Source organism: Salmo salar, chromosome 10 (genome assembly GCF_965601325.2).
Source record: "Salmo salar chromosome 10, fSalSal1, whole genome shotgun sequence".
NCBI classification, from domain to species: domain Eukaryota; kingdom Metazoa; phylum Chordata; class Actinopteri; order Salmoniformes; family Salmonidae; genus Salmo; species Salmo salar.
This window is the reverse complement of record NC_138300.1, coordinates 104,595,042-104,611,518: the sequence shown is the minus strand read 5'-3', so window position 1 is coordinate 104,611,518 and position 16,477 is coordinate 104,595,042. Positions and strand designations below refer to the sequence as shown.

The 16,477-nt window shown below is 44.7% G+C and overlaps 1 protein-coding gene across 2 annotated transcripts in view; it reads right to left on the bottom strand.

The window, feature by feature from the left end:
- Positions 1-16,477, bottom strand: part of LOC106561406 (ankyrin repeat- and BTB/POZ domain-containing protein 3-B) — a 117,126-nt gene that overhangs the window by 27,053 nt on the left and 73,596 nt on the right. For both annotated transcript variants that reach the window (XM_014125350.3, XM_082957311.1), the window contains exon 2: positions 10,142-10,291. In XM_014125350.3, the coding sequence (XP_013980825.1) occupies positions 10,142-10,291 (150 nt within the window). The remainder of the gene's footprint in view (positions 1-10,141; positions 10,292-16,477) is intronic.

Below are 16,477 nucleotides of genomic sequence, written 5' to 3'. Positions count from 1 at the left end.
TCTGTGAGCTGCTCTGACAGCTGGTGCTTAAAGCTAGTGAGGGAGATATGAGTCTCCAGCTTCAGAGATTGTTGCAGTTCGTTCCAGTCATTGGCAACAGAGAACTGGAAGGAAAGACGACCAAAGGAGGAATTGGCCTTGGGGGTGACCAGTGAGATATACCTGCTGGAGCGCGTGCTACGAGTGGGTGCTGCTATGGTGACCAGTGAGCTGAGATAAGGCGGGGGTTTACCTAGCAGAGACTTGTAGATAACCTGCAGCCAGTGGGTTTGGCGACGAGTATGAAGCAAGAGCCAACCAACGAAAGCGTACAGGTCGCAATGGTGGGTAGTGTATGGGGCTTTGGTGACAAAACGGATGGCACTGTGATAGACTGCATCCAGTTTGTTGAGTAGAGTGTTGGAGGCTATTTTATAGATGACATCACCGAAGTCGAGGATCGGTAGGATGGTCAGTTTTACGAGGGTATGTTTGGCAGCATGAGTGAAGGATGCTTTGTTGCGATATAGGAAGCTGATTCTAGATATAATTTTGGATTGGAGATGCTTAATGTGAGTCTGGAAGGAGAGTTTACAGTCTAACCAGACACCCAGGTATTTGTAGTTGTCCACGTATTCTAAGTCAGAGCCGTCCAGAGTAGTGATGTTGGACGGGTGAGCAGGTGCGGGCAGTGATCGATTGAATAGCATGCATTTAGTTTTACTTGCGTTTAAGAGCAGTTGGAGGCCACGGAAGGAGAGTTGTATGGCATTGAAGCTCGTCTGGAGGTTAGTTAACACAGTGTCCAAAGAGGGGCCAGAAGTATACAGAATGGTGTCGTCGGCGTAGAGGTGGATCAGAGAATCACCAGCAGCAAGAGCAACATTATTGATGTATACAGAGAAGAATTGAACCCTGTGGCACACCCATAGAGACTGCCAGAGGTCTGGACAACAGGCCCTCCGATTTGACACACGAAACTCTATCAGAAAAGTAGTTGGTAAACCAGTCGAGACAATCATTTGAGAAACCAAGGCTGTCGAGTCTGCCAATAAGAATGTGGTGATTGACAGAGTCGAAAGCCTTGGCCAGGTCGATGAATACGGCTGCACAGTAATGTCTCTTATCGATGGCGGTTATGATGTCGTTTAGGACCTTGAGTGTGGCTGAGGTGCACCCATGACCAGCTCTGAAACCAGATTGCATAGCGGAGAAGGTACGGTGGGATTCGAAATGGTTAGTAATCTGTTTGTTAACTTGGCTTTCGAAGACCTTAGAAAGACAGGGTAGGATAGATATAGGTCTGTAGCAGTTTGGTTCTAGAGTGTCACCCCCTTTGAAGAGGGGGATGACCGCGGCAGCTTTCCAATATTTGGGAATCTCAGACGATACGAAAGAAAGTTTGAACAGGCTAGTAATAGGGGTTGCAACAATTTCGGCCGATAATTTTAGAAAGAGACGGTCCAGATTGTCTAGCCCGGCTGATTTGTATGGGTGCAGTTTTTGCAGCTCTTTCAGAACATCAGCTATCTGGATTTGGGTGAATGAGAAATGGTGAGGGCTTTGGCGGGTTGCTGTGGAGGGTGCCGGGCAGTTGACCAGGGTAGGGGTAGCCAGGTGGAAAGCATGGCCAGCCGTAGAGAAATGCTTATTGAAATTCTCAATTATACTGGATTTATCGGTAGTGACAGTGTTTCCTAGCCTCAGAGCAGTGTCCCAGAACGTTTTTGAGTTAGTACTACAGGATGCAAATTTGTGTTTGAAAACGCTAGCCTTAGCTTTTCTAACTGCCTGTGTATATTTGTTCCTAACTTCCCTGAAAAGTTGCATATCACGGGGGCTATTCGATGCTAATGCAGAACGCCACAGGATGTTTTTGTGCTGGTCAAGGGCAGACAGGTCTGGAGTGAACCAAGGACTATATCTATTCCTTGTTCTACATTTTTTGAGTGGGTCATGCTTATTTAAGATGGTGAGGAAGGGACTTTTAAAGAATAGCCAGGCATCATCTACTGACGGGATTACGTCAATGTCATTCCAGGATACCCCGGCCAGGTTGATTAGAAAGGCCTGCTCGCAGAAGTGTTTTCGGGAGCGTTTGACAGTGATGAGGGGTGGTTGTTTGGTTGCAGACCCATTACAGATGCAGGCAATGAGGCAATGGTCACTGAGATCTTGATTGAAAACAGCAGAGGTGTATTTGGAGGGCCATTTGGGGTTGTACCTGGTAGGTTCATTGATAATTTGTGTGAGATTGAGGGCATCAAGCTTAGATTGTAGGATGGCTAGGGTTTTAAGCATGTCCCAGTTTAGGTCACCTAGTAGCACGAGCTCAGAAGATAGATGGGGCCAATCAATTCACATATGGTATCGAGGGCACAGCTGGGGGCAGAGGGAGGTCTACAGCAAGCAGCAACAGTGAGAGACTTGTTTCTGGAAAGGTGAATTTTTAGAAGTAGAAGCTCGAATTGTTTGGGTACAGACTTGGATAGTAATACAGAACTCTGCAGGCTATCTTTGCAGTAGATTGCAACACCGCCCCCTTTGGCAGTTCTATCTTGTCGGAAAATGTTATAGTTAGCGATGGAGATTTCATGGTTTTTGGTGGTTTTCCTAAGCCAGGATTCAGATGCGGCTAAGACATCCGGGTTGGCAGAGTGTGCTAAAGCAGTGAGTAAAACAAACTTAGGGATTAGGCTTCTAGTGTTAACATGCATGAAACCAAGGCTTTTACGTTTACAGAAGTCAACAAATGAGAGCACCTGGGGAGTGGGAGGGCTCGGCACTGCAGGACCTGGATTAACCTCCACATCGCCAGAGGAACAGAGGAGAAGTAGGATAAGGGTACGGCTAAAGGCTATACAAACTGGCCGTCTAGCACGTTCAGAACAGAGAGTAAAAGGAGCAGGTTTCTGGGCACGATAGCATAGATTCAAGGCATAGTGTACAGACAAAAGTAAGGTAGGATGTGAGTACATTGGAGGTAAACCTAGGCATTGAGTAATGATGAGAGAGATATAGTCTCTAGAGACGTTTAAACCAGGTGATGTCATCGCATATGTAGGAGGTGGAACAACATGGTTGGTTAAGGCATATTGGGCAGGGCTAAAGGCTCTACAATGAAATAAGACAGTAATCACTAACCAGGACAGTAATGGATGAGGCATATTGATATTAGAGAGGCATGCATAGCCAAGAGAACATATGGGTCCAGTATAATAGGCAGGAATAGGAAACGGCTAGCTGTCATGTCCTCTAATAAAAGCTGTCATGTCACCATGGATACTGGACTAGACAGTACTTTGTGTTAGCCATAATGGTGGCGAGGAGGAAGGAGAGCCGTTTAAGAGCTAGTCTACAATGCTATTAGTTTATCAATGGGATTCAAGCTACTGCTAATTTCATCCCAGCTAGCTCATTCTTTCCAGCAACAGTGAGCAGGGAAGTAGGAGACAGACTGGTATCATAGCTCTAGTGTTTGGGTATGCATCTTAACTATAATGCCTTTTTAAAGTGTTCAACAGGGCACCATCCGCTTTGTCTACAGGATCTACATGGTTATCAAAAGATAATCTCCTAAAACCTGTTCACTGTTGCAATGAGCTGGGTTCTCGTCTAGTTCTGTTTCTCAGGAGTACAATCACCGCTTATATTTACAAGGGGGATTTAGAAGTGTTGGCACCTTAGGGGTGAGTTACCAGCTATTCAGTGCCCACATAACAGCCAAGCGTTCATTAGAGCGTGATGTGTAATGACTGTTTAATGGGGTAGAAGCTGAGTCCATCTCACAGGAGCCATGACCAAACATTTACCAGTAGACAGAAATTAGAAGCGCTATTAGAAATGTTTTTTACACAACTTCTTATCATATTTGGTCTGTGCAGTTGGAGAATATGTAGTTTAGTGCACAGAATAGCGCAGGTGAAGTCAGAGCTATTGGACTTTGATTTGCTGCCAATCAGCCATGATAGTGTTTAATTTTGAGTAGCCTGTGTAGGTCCAGGACGTTTCTCTCCAAGGCTCTGACAGAAGCAGAGGAACATATCAGGTCAAACTGTTTAAAAAATGTATAGCCTATTTTTATTATCGATAAATAAATGTAAAATGTGAGTGTATGTGCACGTGTGTGTTTTATGATACAGGGAGATCTGTGGAGATGATATGATCTGTGTTCAGATTTGAGTCCTGATCCAAATAAATTCTGGTTCAAAATCAAATAACCACCTCATTTGTTCCTAAACATCAGACAATGGGCTCCAATAAGGACCCCACATTATATGAACATAAAACTGTTTTTCTGGTGGTGTAGAAAGCAATCACTGAGGTCATCATTTTGACATTATTTCCTGAGGTACTTTTCCCTAGTGGTTGCTTCTACAGATTTCCATATGAAAATAGCCTGTGCTGAGTATTGACATTTCCAAGAATACGATGAGGCCATTGTTGTTAAATGTACATAATTACATGATCAATTTCTCTCTACTTCAAAGGAAGATTTTACCTAATTTAATCTCCGACTGACTGATGATGATTCTCTGAGGTATTGTTGAAACATGTCAGAGATGACAGCTCGTTTGTGGGGACTTTGACAGACTGCCGTTTCAAATATGCCTGTATGGCATTTAACACAAAATAGATGACACAACTAACAAAGCAGAAAAATCGATAAGTCTTAAATGGACATCTAAACGCCATTGGAAAAACACTATACCTAGAATATGCAAATCTCTAAATTTAACTTTGCCAGATTTTTTATCATCTGTCTTTATCCTCTCCCTCTCCCTCCATGACAGTCTGATAGCTCGTCCGTTGTTGTCGTTTCTGCTTTTCTCAATAATTCATTCTGCAGTTTGAACTTTGCACATATCATCCGGCCTATTTACAAGATAAACTTCCTGCGTTGATATTACCTTTGGAAATAAGCTCGAGAGGCATCGAGAGGTATCCTTGGCCGCTACAGCTGTGTCACTGTATTTGCAGTGTCAACACAGTTGAATTAGTCCCAGAGTGACCCCATAAATATTCCATGTACAGAGCCTGATGATGTAACTTAGCGCTCTGTATGCCTGGGACTCCATTTTGATCCAGATTAGAATTGGATCAGTGTTTATTCTGATGATAAGTGTTGACGCTGAACACACAGGGTGCTTTGGGTCGCTCATCATGTCAGATGCAATAACATTGGCCAAATGTCGACATAACATCTGAAAGAGACAGCATTAGAGACCTCACGTCTGAAAGAGACAGCATTAGAGACCTCACGTCTGAAAGAGACAACATTAGAGACCTCACGTCTGAAAGACAACATTAGAGACCTCACGTCTGAAAGAGACAACATTAGAGACCTCACGTCTGAAAGAGACAGCATTAGAGACCTCACGTCTGAAAGACAACATTAGAGACCTCACGTCTGAAAGAGACAGCATTAGAGACCTCACGTCTGAAAGACAACATTAGAGACCTCACGTCTGAAAGAGACAGCATTAGAGACCTCACGTCTGAAAGAGACAGCATTAGAGACCTCACGTCTGAAAGAGACGGCATTAGAGACCTCACGTCTGAAAGAGACAACATTAGAGACCTCACGTCTGAAAGAGACAGCATTAGAGACCTCACGTCTGAAAGAGACAGCATTAGAGACCTCACGTCTGAAAGAGACAGCATTAGAGACCTCACGTCTGAAAGAGACAGCATTTCTAGACCTCACGTCTGAAAGAGACAGCATTAGAGACCTCACGTCTGAAAGAGACAACATTAGAGACCTCACGTCTGAAAGAGACAGCATTAGAGACCTCACGTCTGAAAGAGACAGCATTAGAGACCTCACGTCTGAAAGAGACGGCATTAGAGACCTCACGTCTGAAAGAGACAGCATTAGAGACCTCACGTCTGAAAGAGACAGCATTAGAGACCTCACGTCTGAAAGAGACAGCATTAGAGACCTCACGTCTGAAAGAGACAGCATTAGAGACCTCACGTCTGAAAGAGACAGCATTAGAGACCTCACGTCTGAAAGAGACAGCATTAGAGACCTCACGTCTGAAAGAGACAACATTAGAGACCTCACGTCTGAAAGAGACCGCATTAGAGACCTCACGTCTGAAAGAGACAGCATTAGAGACCTCACGTCTGAAAGAGACAGCATTAGAGACCTCACGTCTGAAAGAGACCGCATTAGAGACCTCACGTCTGAAAGAGACAGCATTAGAGACCTCACGTCTGAAAGACAACAGAGACCTCACGTCTGAAAGAGACAGCATTAGAGACCTCACGTCTGAAAGAGACAACATTAGAGACCTCACGTCTGAAAGAGACAGCATTAGAGACCTCACGTCTGAAAGAGACGGCATTAGAGACCTCACGTCTGAAAGAGACAACATTAGAGACCTCACGTCTGAAAGAGACAGCATTAGAGACCTCACGTCTGAAAGAGACAGCATTAGAGACCTCACGTCTGAAAGAGACAGCATTAGAGACCTCACGTCTGAAAGAGACAGCATTAGAGACCTCACGTCTGAAAGAGACAACATTAGAGACCTCACGTCTGAAAGAGACAACATTAGAGACCTCACGTCTGAAAGAGACAGCATTAGAGACCTCACGTCTGAAAGAGACAGCATTAGAGACCTCACGTCTGAAAGAGACAGCATTAGAGACCTCACGTCTGAAAGAGACAGCATTAGAGACCTCACGTCTGAAAGAGACAACATTAGAGACCTCACGTCTGAAAGAGACAGCATTAGAGACCTCACGTCTGAAAGAGACAGCATTAGAGACCTCACGTCTGAAAGACAACATTAGAGACCTCACGTCTGAAAGAGACAGCATTAGAGACCTCACGTCTGAAAGAGACAACATTAGAGACCTCACGTCTGAAAGAGACAGCATTAGAGACCTCACGTCTGAAAGAGACGGCATTAGAGACCTCACGTCTGAAAGAGACAACATTAGAGACCTCACGTCTGAAAGAGACAACATTAGAGACCTCACGTCTGAAAGAGACAGCATTAGAGACCTCACGTCTGAAAGAGACAGCATTAGAGACCTCACGTCTGAAAGAGACAGCATTAGAGACCTCACGTCTGAAAGAGACAACATTAGAGACCTCACGTCTGAAAGAGACAGCATTAGAGACCTCACGTCTGAAAGAGACAGCATTAGAGACCTCACGTCTGAAAGAGACAGCATTAGAGACCTCACGTCTGAAAGAGACAGCATTAGAGACCTCACGTCTGAAAGAGACAGCATTAGAGACCTCACGTCTGAAAGAGACAGCATTAGAGACCTCACGTCTGAAAGAGACAACATTAGAGACCTCACGTCTGAAAGAGACAGCATTAGAGACCTCACGTCTGAAAGAGACAACATTAGAGACCTCACGTCTGAAAGAGACAGCATTAGAGACCTCACGTCTGAAAGAGACAGCATTAGAGACCTCACGTCTGAAAGAGACAACATTAGAGACCTCACGTCTGAAAGAGACAGCATTAGAGACCTCACGTCTGAAAGAGACAACATTAGAGACCTCACGTCTGAAAGAGACGGCATTAGAGACCTCACGGCTGAAAGAGACAGCATTAGAGACCTCACGTCTGAAAGAGACAACATTAGAGACCTCACGTATGAAAGAGACAGCATTAGAGACCTCACGTCTGAAAGAGACAGCATTAGAGACCTCACGTCTGAAAGAGACAACATTAGAGACCTCACGTCTGAAAGAGACAACATTAGAGACCTCACGTCTGAAAGAGACAACATTAGAGACCTCACGTCTGAAAGAGACAGCATTAAAGTCCTTCTGTGTTGCTGCATGTGTTCTTAGAATGACATTGCTCTGTGTATCTACACTGACTAGACTAGAGGTTTCAGCACTTCTGGACATCACAGGTCGTTTCTTGGTTAGTCAGCTGAAATGAGCTGAGGACACAAACTCAACCACACTCCCAGACTGAACAGTGTGTCTCTTCAAATGAAGGGCCCACTCACTCATCCAAAAATGGCCTTGACGGACTACAGTTTATCGAAATGCCATTGGAAGAGATACAGTACTGTGTATGGCCCTAAGAGCATTATACAAGAGCTCAACATATTCTCAAGTGGAAGAGGTTTTCACAAAACATACATGTACAGTGCATTCTGAAAGTATTTAGGCCCCTTCCCCTTTTCCACATTTTGTTACGTTACAGTCCTATGCTAAAATGAATAAAACATTTTAAAAAACGAATCAATCTACACACAATACCCCGTAATGACAAAGCAAAAACAGGTTCAGACATTTTTGCAAATGTATTATAAATAAAAAACAGAAATACCTTATTTACATAAGTATTCAGACCCTTTGCTATGAGACTCAAAATTGAGCTCAAATTCATTCTGTTTCCATTGATAATCCTTGAGATGTTTCTACAACTTGATTGGAGTCCACATGTGGTAAAATCAATTGATTGGACATGATTTGGAATGGTACACACCAGTCTATTTAAGGTCCCACAGTTGACAGTGCATGTCAGAGCAAAAACCAAGCCATGAGGTCAAAGGAATCGTCCGTAGAGCTCAGAGACAGAATTGTGTCGAGGCACAGGTCTGGGGAAGGGTATCAAAACATTTCTGCAGCATTGAAGGTCTCCAAGAACACAGTGGCCTCCATCATTCTTAAATGGAAGGAGTTTGGAACCACCAAGACTCTTCCTAGAGCTGGCCGCCCAGCCAAACTGAGAAATCGCGGGAGAAGGGCCTTGGTCAGAGAGGTGACCAAGAACCCGATGGTCACTCTGACAGAGCTCCAGAGTTCCTCTGTGGAGAGGGGAGAACCTTCCAGAAGGACAACCATCTCTCCAGCACTCCACCAATCAGGCCTTTATGGTAGAGTGGCCAGACAGAAGCCACTCCTCGGTAAAAGGCACATGACAGCCCACTTGGAGTTTGCCATAAGGCACCTAAAGGACTCTCCGACCATGAGAAACAAGATTTTCTGAATGCCAAGCGTCACGTCTGAAGGAAACCTGGCACGATACCTACGGTGAAGCATAGTGGTGGCAGCATCATGCTGTGGGGATGTTTTTCAGCGGCGGGGACTGGTAGACTAGTCATAAAAACGGAGCAAAGTACAGAAAGATCCTTGATGAAAACAACGACCCTTAGCACACAGCCAAGACAACGCAGGAGTGGCTTCGGGACAAGTCTCTGAATGTCTTTGAGTGGCCCAGCCAGAGCCCAGACTTGAACCCGATGGAACATCTCTGGAGAAACCTGAAAATAGCTGTGCACTGACGCTCCCCATCCAACCTGACAGAGCTTGAGAGGATATGCAGAGAATGGGAGAAACTCCCCAAATACAGGTGTGCCAAGCTTGTAGCGTCATACCCAAGTAGACTTGAGGCTGTAATCACTGCCAAAGGTGCTTCAACAAAGTACTGAGTAAAGGATCTGAATACTTATGTATATGTGATATTTCCTTTTTAAAAAAATTTTTTTATACATGTGCAAAAAAAAAACTGCTTTTACTTTGTCATTATGGGGCATTGTATGTAGATTGATGAGGGGAAAAAACTATTTAATCCACTTTAGAATAAGGCTGTAATGTAACAAAATTTGAAAAAGTCAAGGGGTCTGAATACTTTCCGAATGCACTGTATATTAATTTACCAGGTTTGTTGCAAGGATCTGGGGAACAGTTGCAGTAGTTTTTCCACTTACAAAAGATGACAACATGGGGAAAGAAGACAGATGTCTCATAGTGATCCTGGAACTCCCTGAAAGGCTGTAGGTGAAACAGAATACCTCGCTGCCGTCCTAATCCTTAAAGCATATTTAAATCTATTCCAAGAAATGTATTGACCATTCAAACGCCTACTTAAATTGTTTGAATAATGGATAGATTTGGAATTCTCTGCCATTGACCTCGTTATCGGGACTTCTGGGGTACATGTTCATCTTAGAAGGCAAATCATATGGATGCTTCAGGAGAAATGACTCTCTTGGGGTAAAAAAACAGACCTGAGTGGGCTTACTCTAACACACACACACACACACACACACACACACACACACACACACACACACACACACACACACACACACACACACACACACAAAGGCATTGTAAAAACCCAATGTGTGTCAGTGTACAATATATACTGTATGTCTGTCTAAGTATACTCACTGAGTTCTGAGATGCTTCCCACCCGTGTGGCTAGTAGGCACTGCTCTATGGAGCGCAGCTCCGACTGACTGTAGGAGTGGCCCTCCCCACTCTTCCCTGACCGCTGCTGGTCCCGATGCAGAGTCAGGCTCTCTGGTAGGCTGAGCACACCTGCAGGAGGGAAAGAGGCAGAGGGGGGAGATAGAGAGAAAGGAGGTTGAGAGGGAGGAAGAGGAGAGAAAAGAGACAGGTGGTTAAGAACAAACCAATGTGTAAACACAGTAGACAGACTCACGATGGACCCAGACTCACTGGATAACAAAATATCAAATAAGTGAAAAGTTACAATAATCATAATACAGCATGAGTTGGTTCTTTTTTAGTCAGGAGAAGTGACTTCTCCATTGCAGGAAAGGTTTATGTTCATTAGATATGTTGGTTTGTACTGCACTGCAACAGGTGAATGGTTTGTCCCTAAAGCTCACTGTCAGCCATCTTCGTAGAGGGGACATTGAGGAGTATACTGTATTGTGTTTCTGTCTACACAAGCAATCACTGTGTGTGAGGAACAACGCCTGGCAGTCTTTGTCGCTGAGCTAGGGTGTAATCGTTTGCTGTTTACAAGTTGAGTCATTGGAACAGGGAGAGGATACTTCATCCCCTCAATTTCAGAAATGTCCCTTTTGACTGCCTGTGTTTCATAGAGTATTATTGCTTAGAGATATATATATATATATGATTTGTGATGACGCGGCTTAGTGCTGCCTTTGCAGTGTTTTCCTGACAGTGATTAAACTCGACCTGTTGCTGAATGTATGCCCAAACATCTGCTATTATATACATGGAAGAGCTCGGTATTATTTTTAGTTCATGAATTGTATGGCAGTTGATGAATTTATGAATGCCCTGGTACTTTTATGTATTTTAGAGATAAATACAAGTAAATAAACTCATAAATACAACTCATAAATACAAGTGAGTTGGGTATGACCCAAGCCAGGTAGCAGTGTTACCAGCTGGTATTTATGCCAGTCTGTTTTAGGAAGGGGGTAGACTGCTGCTGATGGTTACCTACCTGTCTCCGTCCTCACGTTTCAATGCGAGATGCTTGTTGTGAGGTAAATAGCTGTAAAACACTGTTTGCTAAACAGTTTAATAATCTAGCCTTTCTTGTTTTTGTGGATCTGTTATGTATATTCACTTCGACTGCCATCTCCCTTGGCAGTGAGGCACCTTACTTTATCACATGATTCCACACCTACTTATTGTGTTATTTTATTCAGATTTAATCCATCGGGTGGCCATGTTAAATTCTAGTTCCTCATTTCAAATATGGCCATTTAGCTCTGCAGAAATGAGGGTACGTGCTCATATTTGTATGCTGTACCTATCCCTCTTCAGTTTGGCTCAGATGGAGTGTTCTACCTAAACTAATATCATGGAGGCAGTTTCATCATAGCTGCAGCCACAAATTACATTAGTCATTCTCTCCTGCTCAGGGGATGACGAGGCAGATTGCTTTCCTTCCCATTTCCTATTCTTCCACAGCAGCGCAGTGCTGCTACCGCTTCCCACGACTCACGCCTGCGGTGTGTCAAATTACAAAATGGCTATAACCAATGGCCCTATACCCCCTAGGGAAAAGGGAAAGTAGCTTTGGTTTGAATACTTCCTCCTCAATATGCAGCTAATTTAATTGACTTGCTGCCTAGCCTTGCAGTTTACACTATTCATCAGTCTCTAAGGGAAAAAATGGCTTTAAGGGAATTTAGTAATCCTCCTCTGACCCATTACACATGACGAGACTAATTTGTTACACATAGAATAGAGACCTCAGTTCATTTCTGAGTCCAAACATATTTTTATTTTTTTTTCTCCTCCAGGGTGACGATGGTCAGAATATTGACAGTAATGAAAGTCAGTCACCATGGAGACAGAGAGCCAGTGGGGGGGGGTGACTGGTTGCCGTGACGCAGGGATAACAGGTGTTGTGTGGTGTAGAGCCACAGCTCACTGCTCAGTGTTCGTGACCCCTCCCATTATACACCTCAGCTAGGTACACTACGGGGGACCACGCACAAACACATGTCCCTCTAACAAAGAACATGAGACCCAACCATCTGCTTCAGTAGGATAGGGTCAGATGTCTGATACAGCACCAGCCAAACCTAACTTACAGTATCAACCAATGCCTTAGTGGAAGACTTTTACAGGTAGGTAGCCTAGTCCCAGATCTGTTTGTGCAATACATGACAATGACTGTAGGTGTTGGCAAGACAGCAGATCCCGGACCACAGACCAGGCTACCTCAATCAAATCAAATTACATTTTATTGGTCACATACACATATTCAGCAAGCACATAGGCACAATATGGATTTCTATGAAACACCTTCTTTATTATCTTGCCAGCTCACAGAGCAACGCTCCAGGAAATCCAGCTTTAAGCACTTAAAGCAGCGGGGAGCTGTCCTGGCATCTCCCCCCTCCCCTGCCACCACTTTCACACCATTATACAGCTAGCTAAATGTGTTCCTCAACCTTTGATGTGCAGTGATTTAGCAAAACACCCATCATTTTTGTGGGGAACGTTATAACAGCCACATTTTTCTGGAGGTAAATTTCGAGCATCGTGCCATAGTAAAAGCTAGAAAAGGCGACATCAGGAGGACTCTATGAGGGGGATGCTATGAGTTAAAATAACACTGAAGTGTCACCTTGATTTCCCATAAGCAAGGCTGGGCTGGCTGGCAGCAGAGGCACCCTCTTGCCACTTGCCACAGAGGCCCTCAACATGCAGGCCATGACCTGAACATCCACTTAGTCCATGGGTGCCAGGCCTGTGTGTGACCTGAGACCGGAGGAAAGAAGAGAAGGAGGATGGAGAGAAGAGGGTCATACTGATGGGCGAGGTAAGACTCCTTCCTGTTCTCTCTCGGCTCCCCCGGTCATCTCTCCATCCCTTGGCCATCCTTCAGTCAGACCAACACAGTTCGGTTGGAGCTGGACAGGCTTTACGCGGAAGATCACTGAAAAGTCAGGATTTCCAAGGGGTGCCAGAGAGTTGTTTACTATGAAACTTGGCCAAAGTAAAGACCCGTATCAAGACCCTGAAGAAAAAATTGGGTTCGCTCACAGTTTTCGAGCCTGTAATTTTGCCAATATCCTCAAAATGTATTAACTGATTTATGAATGAGAGTATGTGCTTGAAAAACACCTTGCAAGTTTGCACTATAGCTTTTGGCTTTAACTTTCCCAGTCCTTGACCTTACTGTGACGCAGGGTGCAGAATCATGCAGTGATGGTGCAAGACCAGCTGACAGTGAAGTGCAGGCTGCTCACAGGCTTGGCTGGGGCAAGGTGACTCACTGTGTTCTAATGCAAGCCAGTGAAGCCACTGCCCTCAGGGAAGAACTGCTTGAGTTCAAATCAAATCACATTTTATTGGTCACATACACATATTTAGCAGATGTTATTTCGGGTGTAGCGAAATGCTTGTATTCCAATTTAACAGTACAGTAGTATCTAACAATTCACAACAATACACAAATCTAAAAGTAAAATAATGGAATGAAGAAATATATAAATATTAGGACGAGCAATGTCGGAGTGGCATTGACAAAAATACAGTAGAATTGAATACAATATATACATATGAAATGAGTAAAGCAGTGTGTAAACATTATTAAAGTGACCAGTGTTCCATTATTAAAGTGACCAGTGATTCCATGTCTATGTATATGGGGCAGCAGCCTCTAAGGTGCAGGGTTGAGTAACCGGGTGGTAGCCGGCTAGTGATGTCTATGTAACAGTCTGATGGCCTTGAGATAGAAGCTGTTTTTCAGTCTCTCAGTCCCAGCTTTGATGCATCTGTACTGACCTCACCTTTTGGATGATAGCGGGGTGAACAGGCAGTGGCTCGGGTGGTTGGTGTCCTTAATGATCTTTTGGTCTTCCTGTGAAATCGGGTGCTGTAGGTGTCCTGGAGGGCAGGCAGTGTGCCCCCGGTGATGCGTTGGGCAGTTGCAGGCAGTGCAGTTGCCATACCAGGTGGTGATACAGCCCAACAGGATGCTCTCAATGGTGCATCTGTACAGGTTTGTGAGGGTCTTAGGGGCCTAGCCAAATTTCTTCAGCCTCCTGAGGTTGAAGAGGCGCTGTTGTGCCTTCTTCACCACACTGTCCACAATCAGCTCCTTCGTTTTGTTGACATTGAGGGAGAGGTTATTTTCCTGGCACCACTCCGCCATGGCCCTCACCTCCTCCCTGTAGTCTGTCTCGTCATTGTTGGTAATCAGGCCTGCTATGTTTGTGTCATCTGCAAACTTGATGATTGAGTTGGAGGTGTGCGTGGCCACGCTGTCATGGGTGAACAGGGAGTACAGGAGGGGGCTAAGTACGCACCCTTGTGGGGCCCCAGTGTTGAGGATCAGTGAAGTGGAGGTGTTGTTTCCCACCTTCACCACCTGGCACCGGCCATTCAGGAAGTCCAGGACCCAGTTGCACAGGGCGGGGTTCAGACCTAGGGCCCCGAGCTTGATGATGAGCTTGGAGGGTACTATGGTGTTGAAGGCTGAGCTGTAGTCAATGAACAGCATTCTTACACAGGTATTCCTCATGTCCAGGTGGGATAGGGCAGTGTGCAGCGCAATGGTGATTGTATCGTCTGTTGATCTATTGGGCCCGTAATCAAATTTAAGTGGGTCTAGGGTGTCAGGTAAGTTAGAGGTGATATGGTCCTTAACTAGCCTCTCAAAGCACTTCATGATGACAGAAGTGAGTGCTACGGGGCGGTAGTCATTTAGTTCAGTTATCTTTTCTTTCTTGGGTACAGGAACAATGGTGGCCATCTTGAAGCATGTGGGGACAGCAGACTGGGATAGGGAGAGATTGAATATGTCAATAAACACTCCAGCCAGTTGGTCTGTGCATGCTCTGAGGACAAGGCTAGAGATGACATCTGGGCCGGCAGCCTTGCGAGGGTTAACACGCTTAAATGTCTAACTCACGTTGGCCAACGAGAACGAGAGCCCACAGTCCTTGGGAGGGTGCCGGGTCGATGGCACTGTGTTATCCTCAAAGCAGGTGAAGAAGGTGTTTAGCTTGTCTGGGAGCAAGACGTCGCGGACACCGACATTCTTACACACACTCCAGCCACAACCAAAGTACTGTAACCACTCTCTCTGTGCGTGACAAAAAAGCCAAGCCAGGACTCCTCTCCTGATTATGTCCCTGTCACTGTGCTGTGGTTCAAACCTGGCAATATTCAGCCACCAGAGATTAGATTATTAATTTAGATGATGAAATTATTTTCTGATGTTGTAGTTATCAAAAATGCATGTGGTGGCAGTGGTGGGATCCAGTAGCCATTGTGTCTTTTGAATAATACATTTCAGACTTTTAACTACCTGCGCCAAGTGACGGCTATTGCTATTCAGTCATGAGGTTTAAATGCATGAGGGAGAGAGAGAACGAGAGAGAGAGAGAGAGAGAGAGAGAGAGAGAGAGAGAGATCCTCCAGGCAAGCCACTCATCACTGAATGATGAATAATTGGTTGTGTACAGGAGGAGCCCCCCATTCAGATCTCTCCCTATAATGAATGCTTAGTACTCAATAATATGGTAATTCTAAAGTGGACAGTGTCATACAGCCTCATAGGAAAGACCTGGGACATTAAAATCACTGGTTTGGAACACTGACTCTGTTCTACTGCCACAAGGAGAACATAATAGTTACAGTTACTATTAAATGTCATTTAAAAAAAATACAGTTTACTTTGCTGTTGAAACATTGATTATCAAATAACTGCTTTACTTATAAATGTTGACATATGAGCACACAAATCCATCTGAGCTACTATATAGGCCTATTAGAGGAAAAACAACAACAACCTATGAGCTATGTAGGGAGAAAAGAGGGAACAAAGCAGGGTTACTATAGGCTGTATATCTCTGCCACCCCCTGTCTGTAGGGCTGAATGCCTAGCATGCAGGACCAGCCCTGCCTCTCTGACTTCCCCATGCTTGACTGAAGGAGTTGTGACCTCGATGTGGCTTTACCCTGCACTTAAATCTATTTTCGAGGGACGCACTAGAGCCTGGTTCTTCCCCAGAAAACTCTGCAGCTCCATGGGAGTAGTTTCCCTGGGTTTCTCACAGAGCAGGGACAACAATGAAATATAGGAGTCCGTCTGTCTGGTAAGTCACTCTGTCCTCTGTGTACTGTACTCACTGTTCTAGGGGATTTAGAGATGAATAATACAACTTAGACCAGAGGCATGTGACTTGTATCAAATAAGCAGAGAGAGAGAGAGGAGAAAGAAATGTCTGTATGTAAAAACAAGAATAAGGGAGAGAG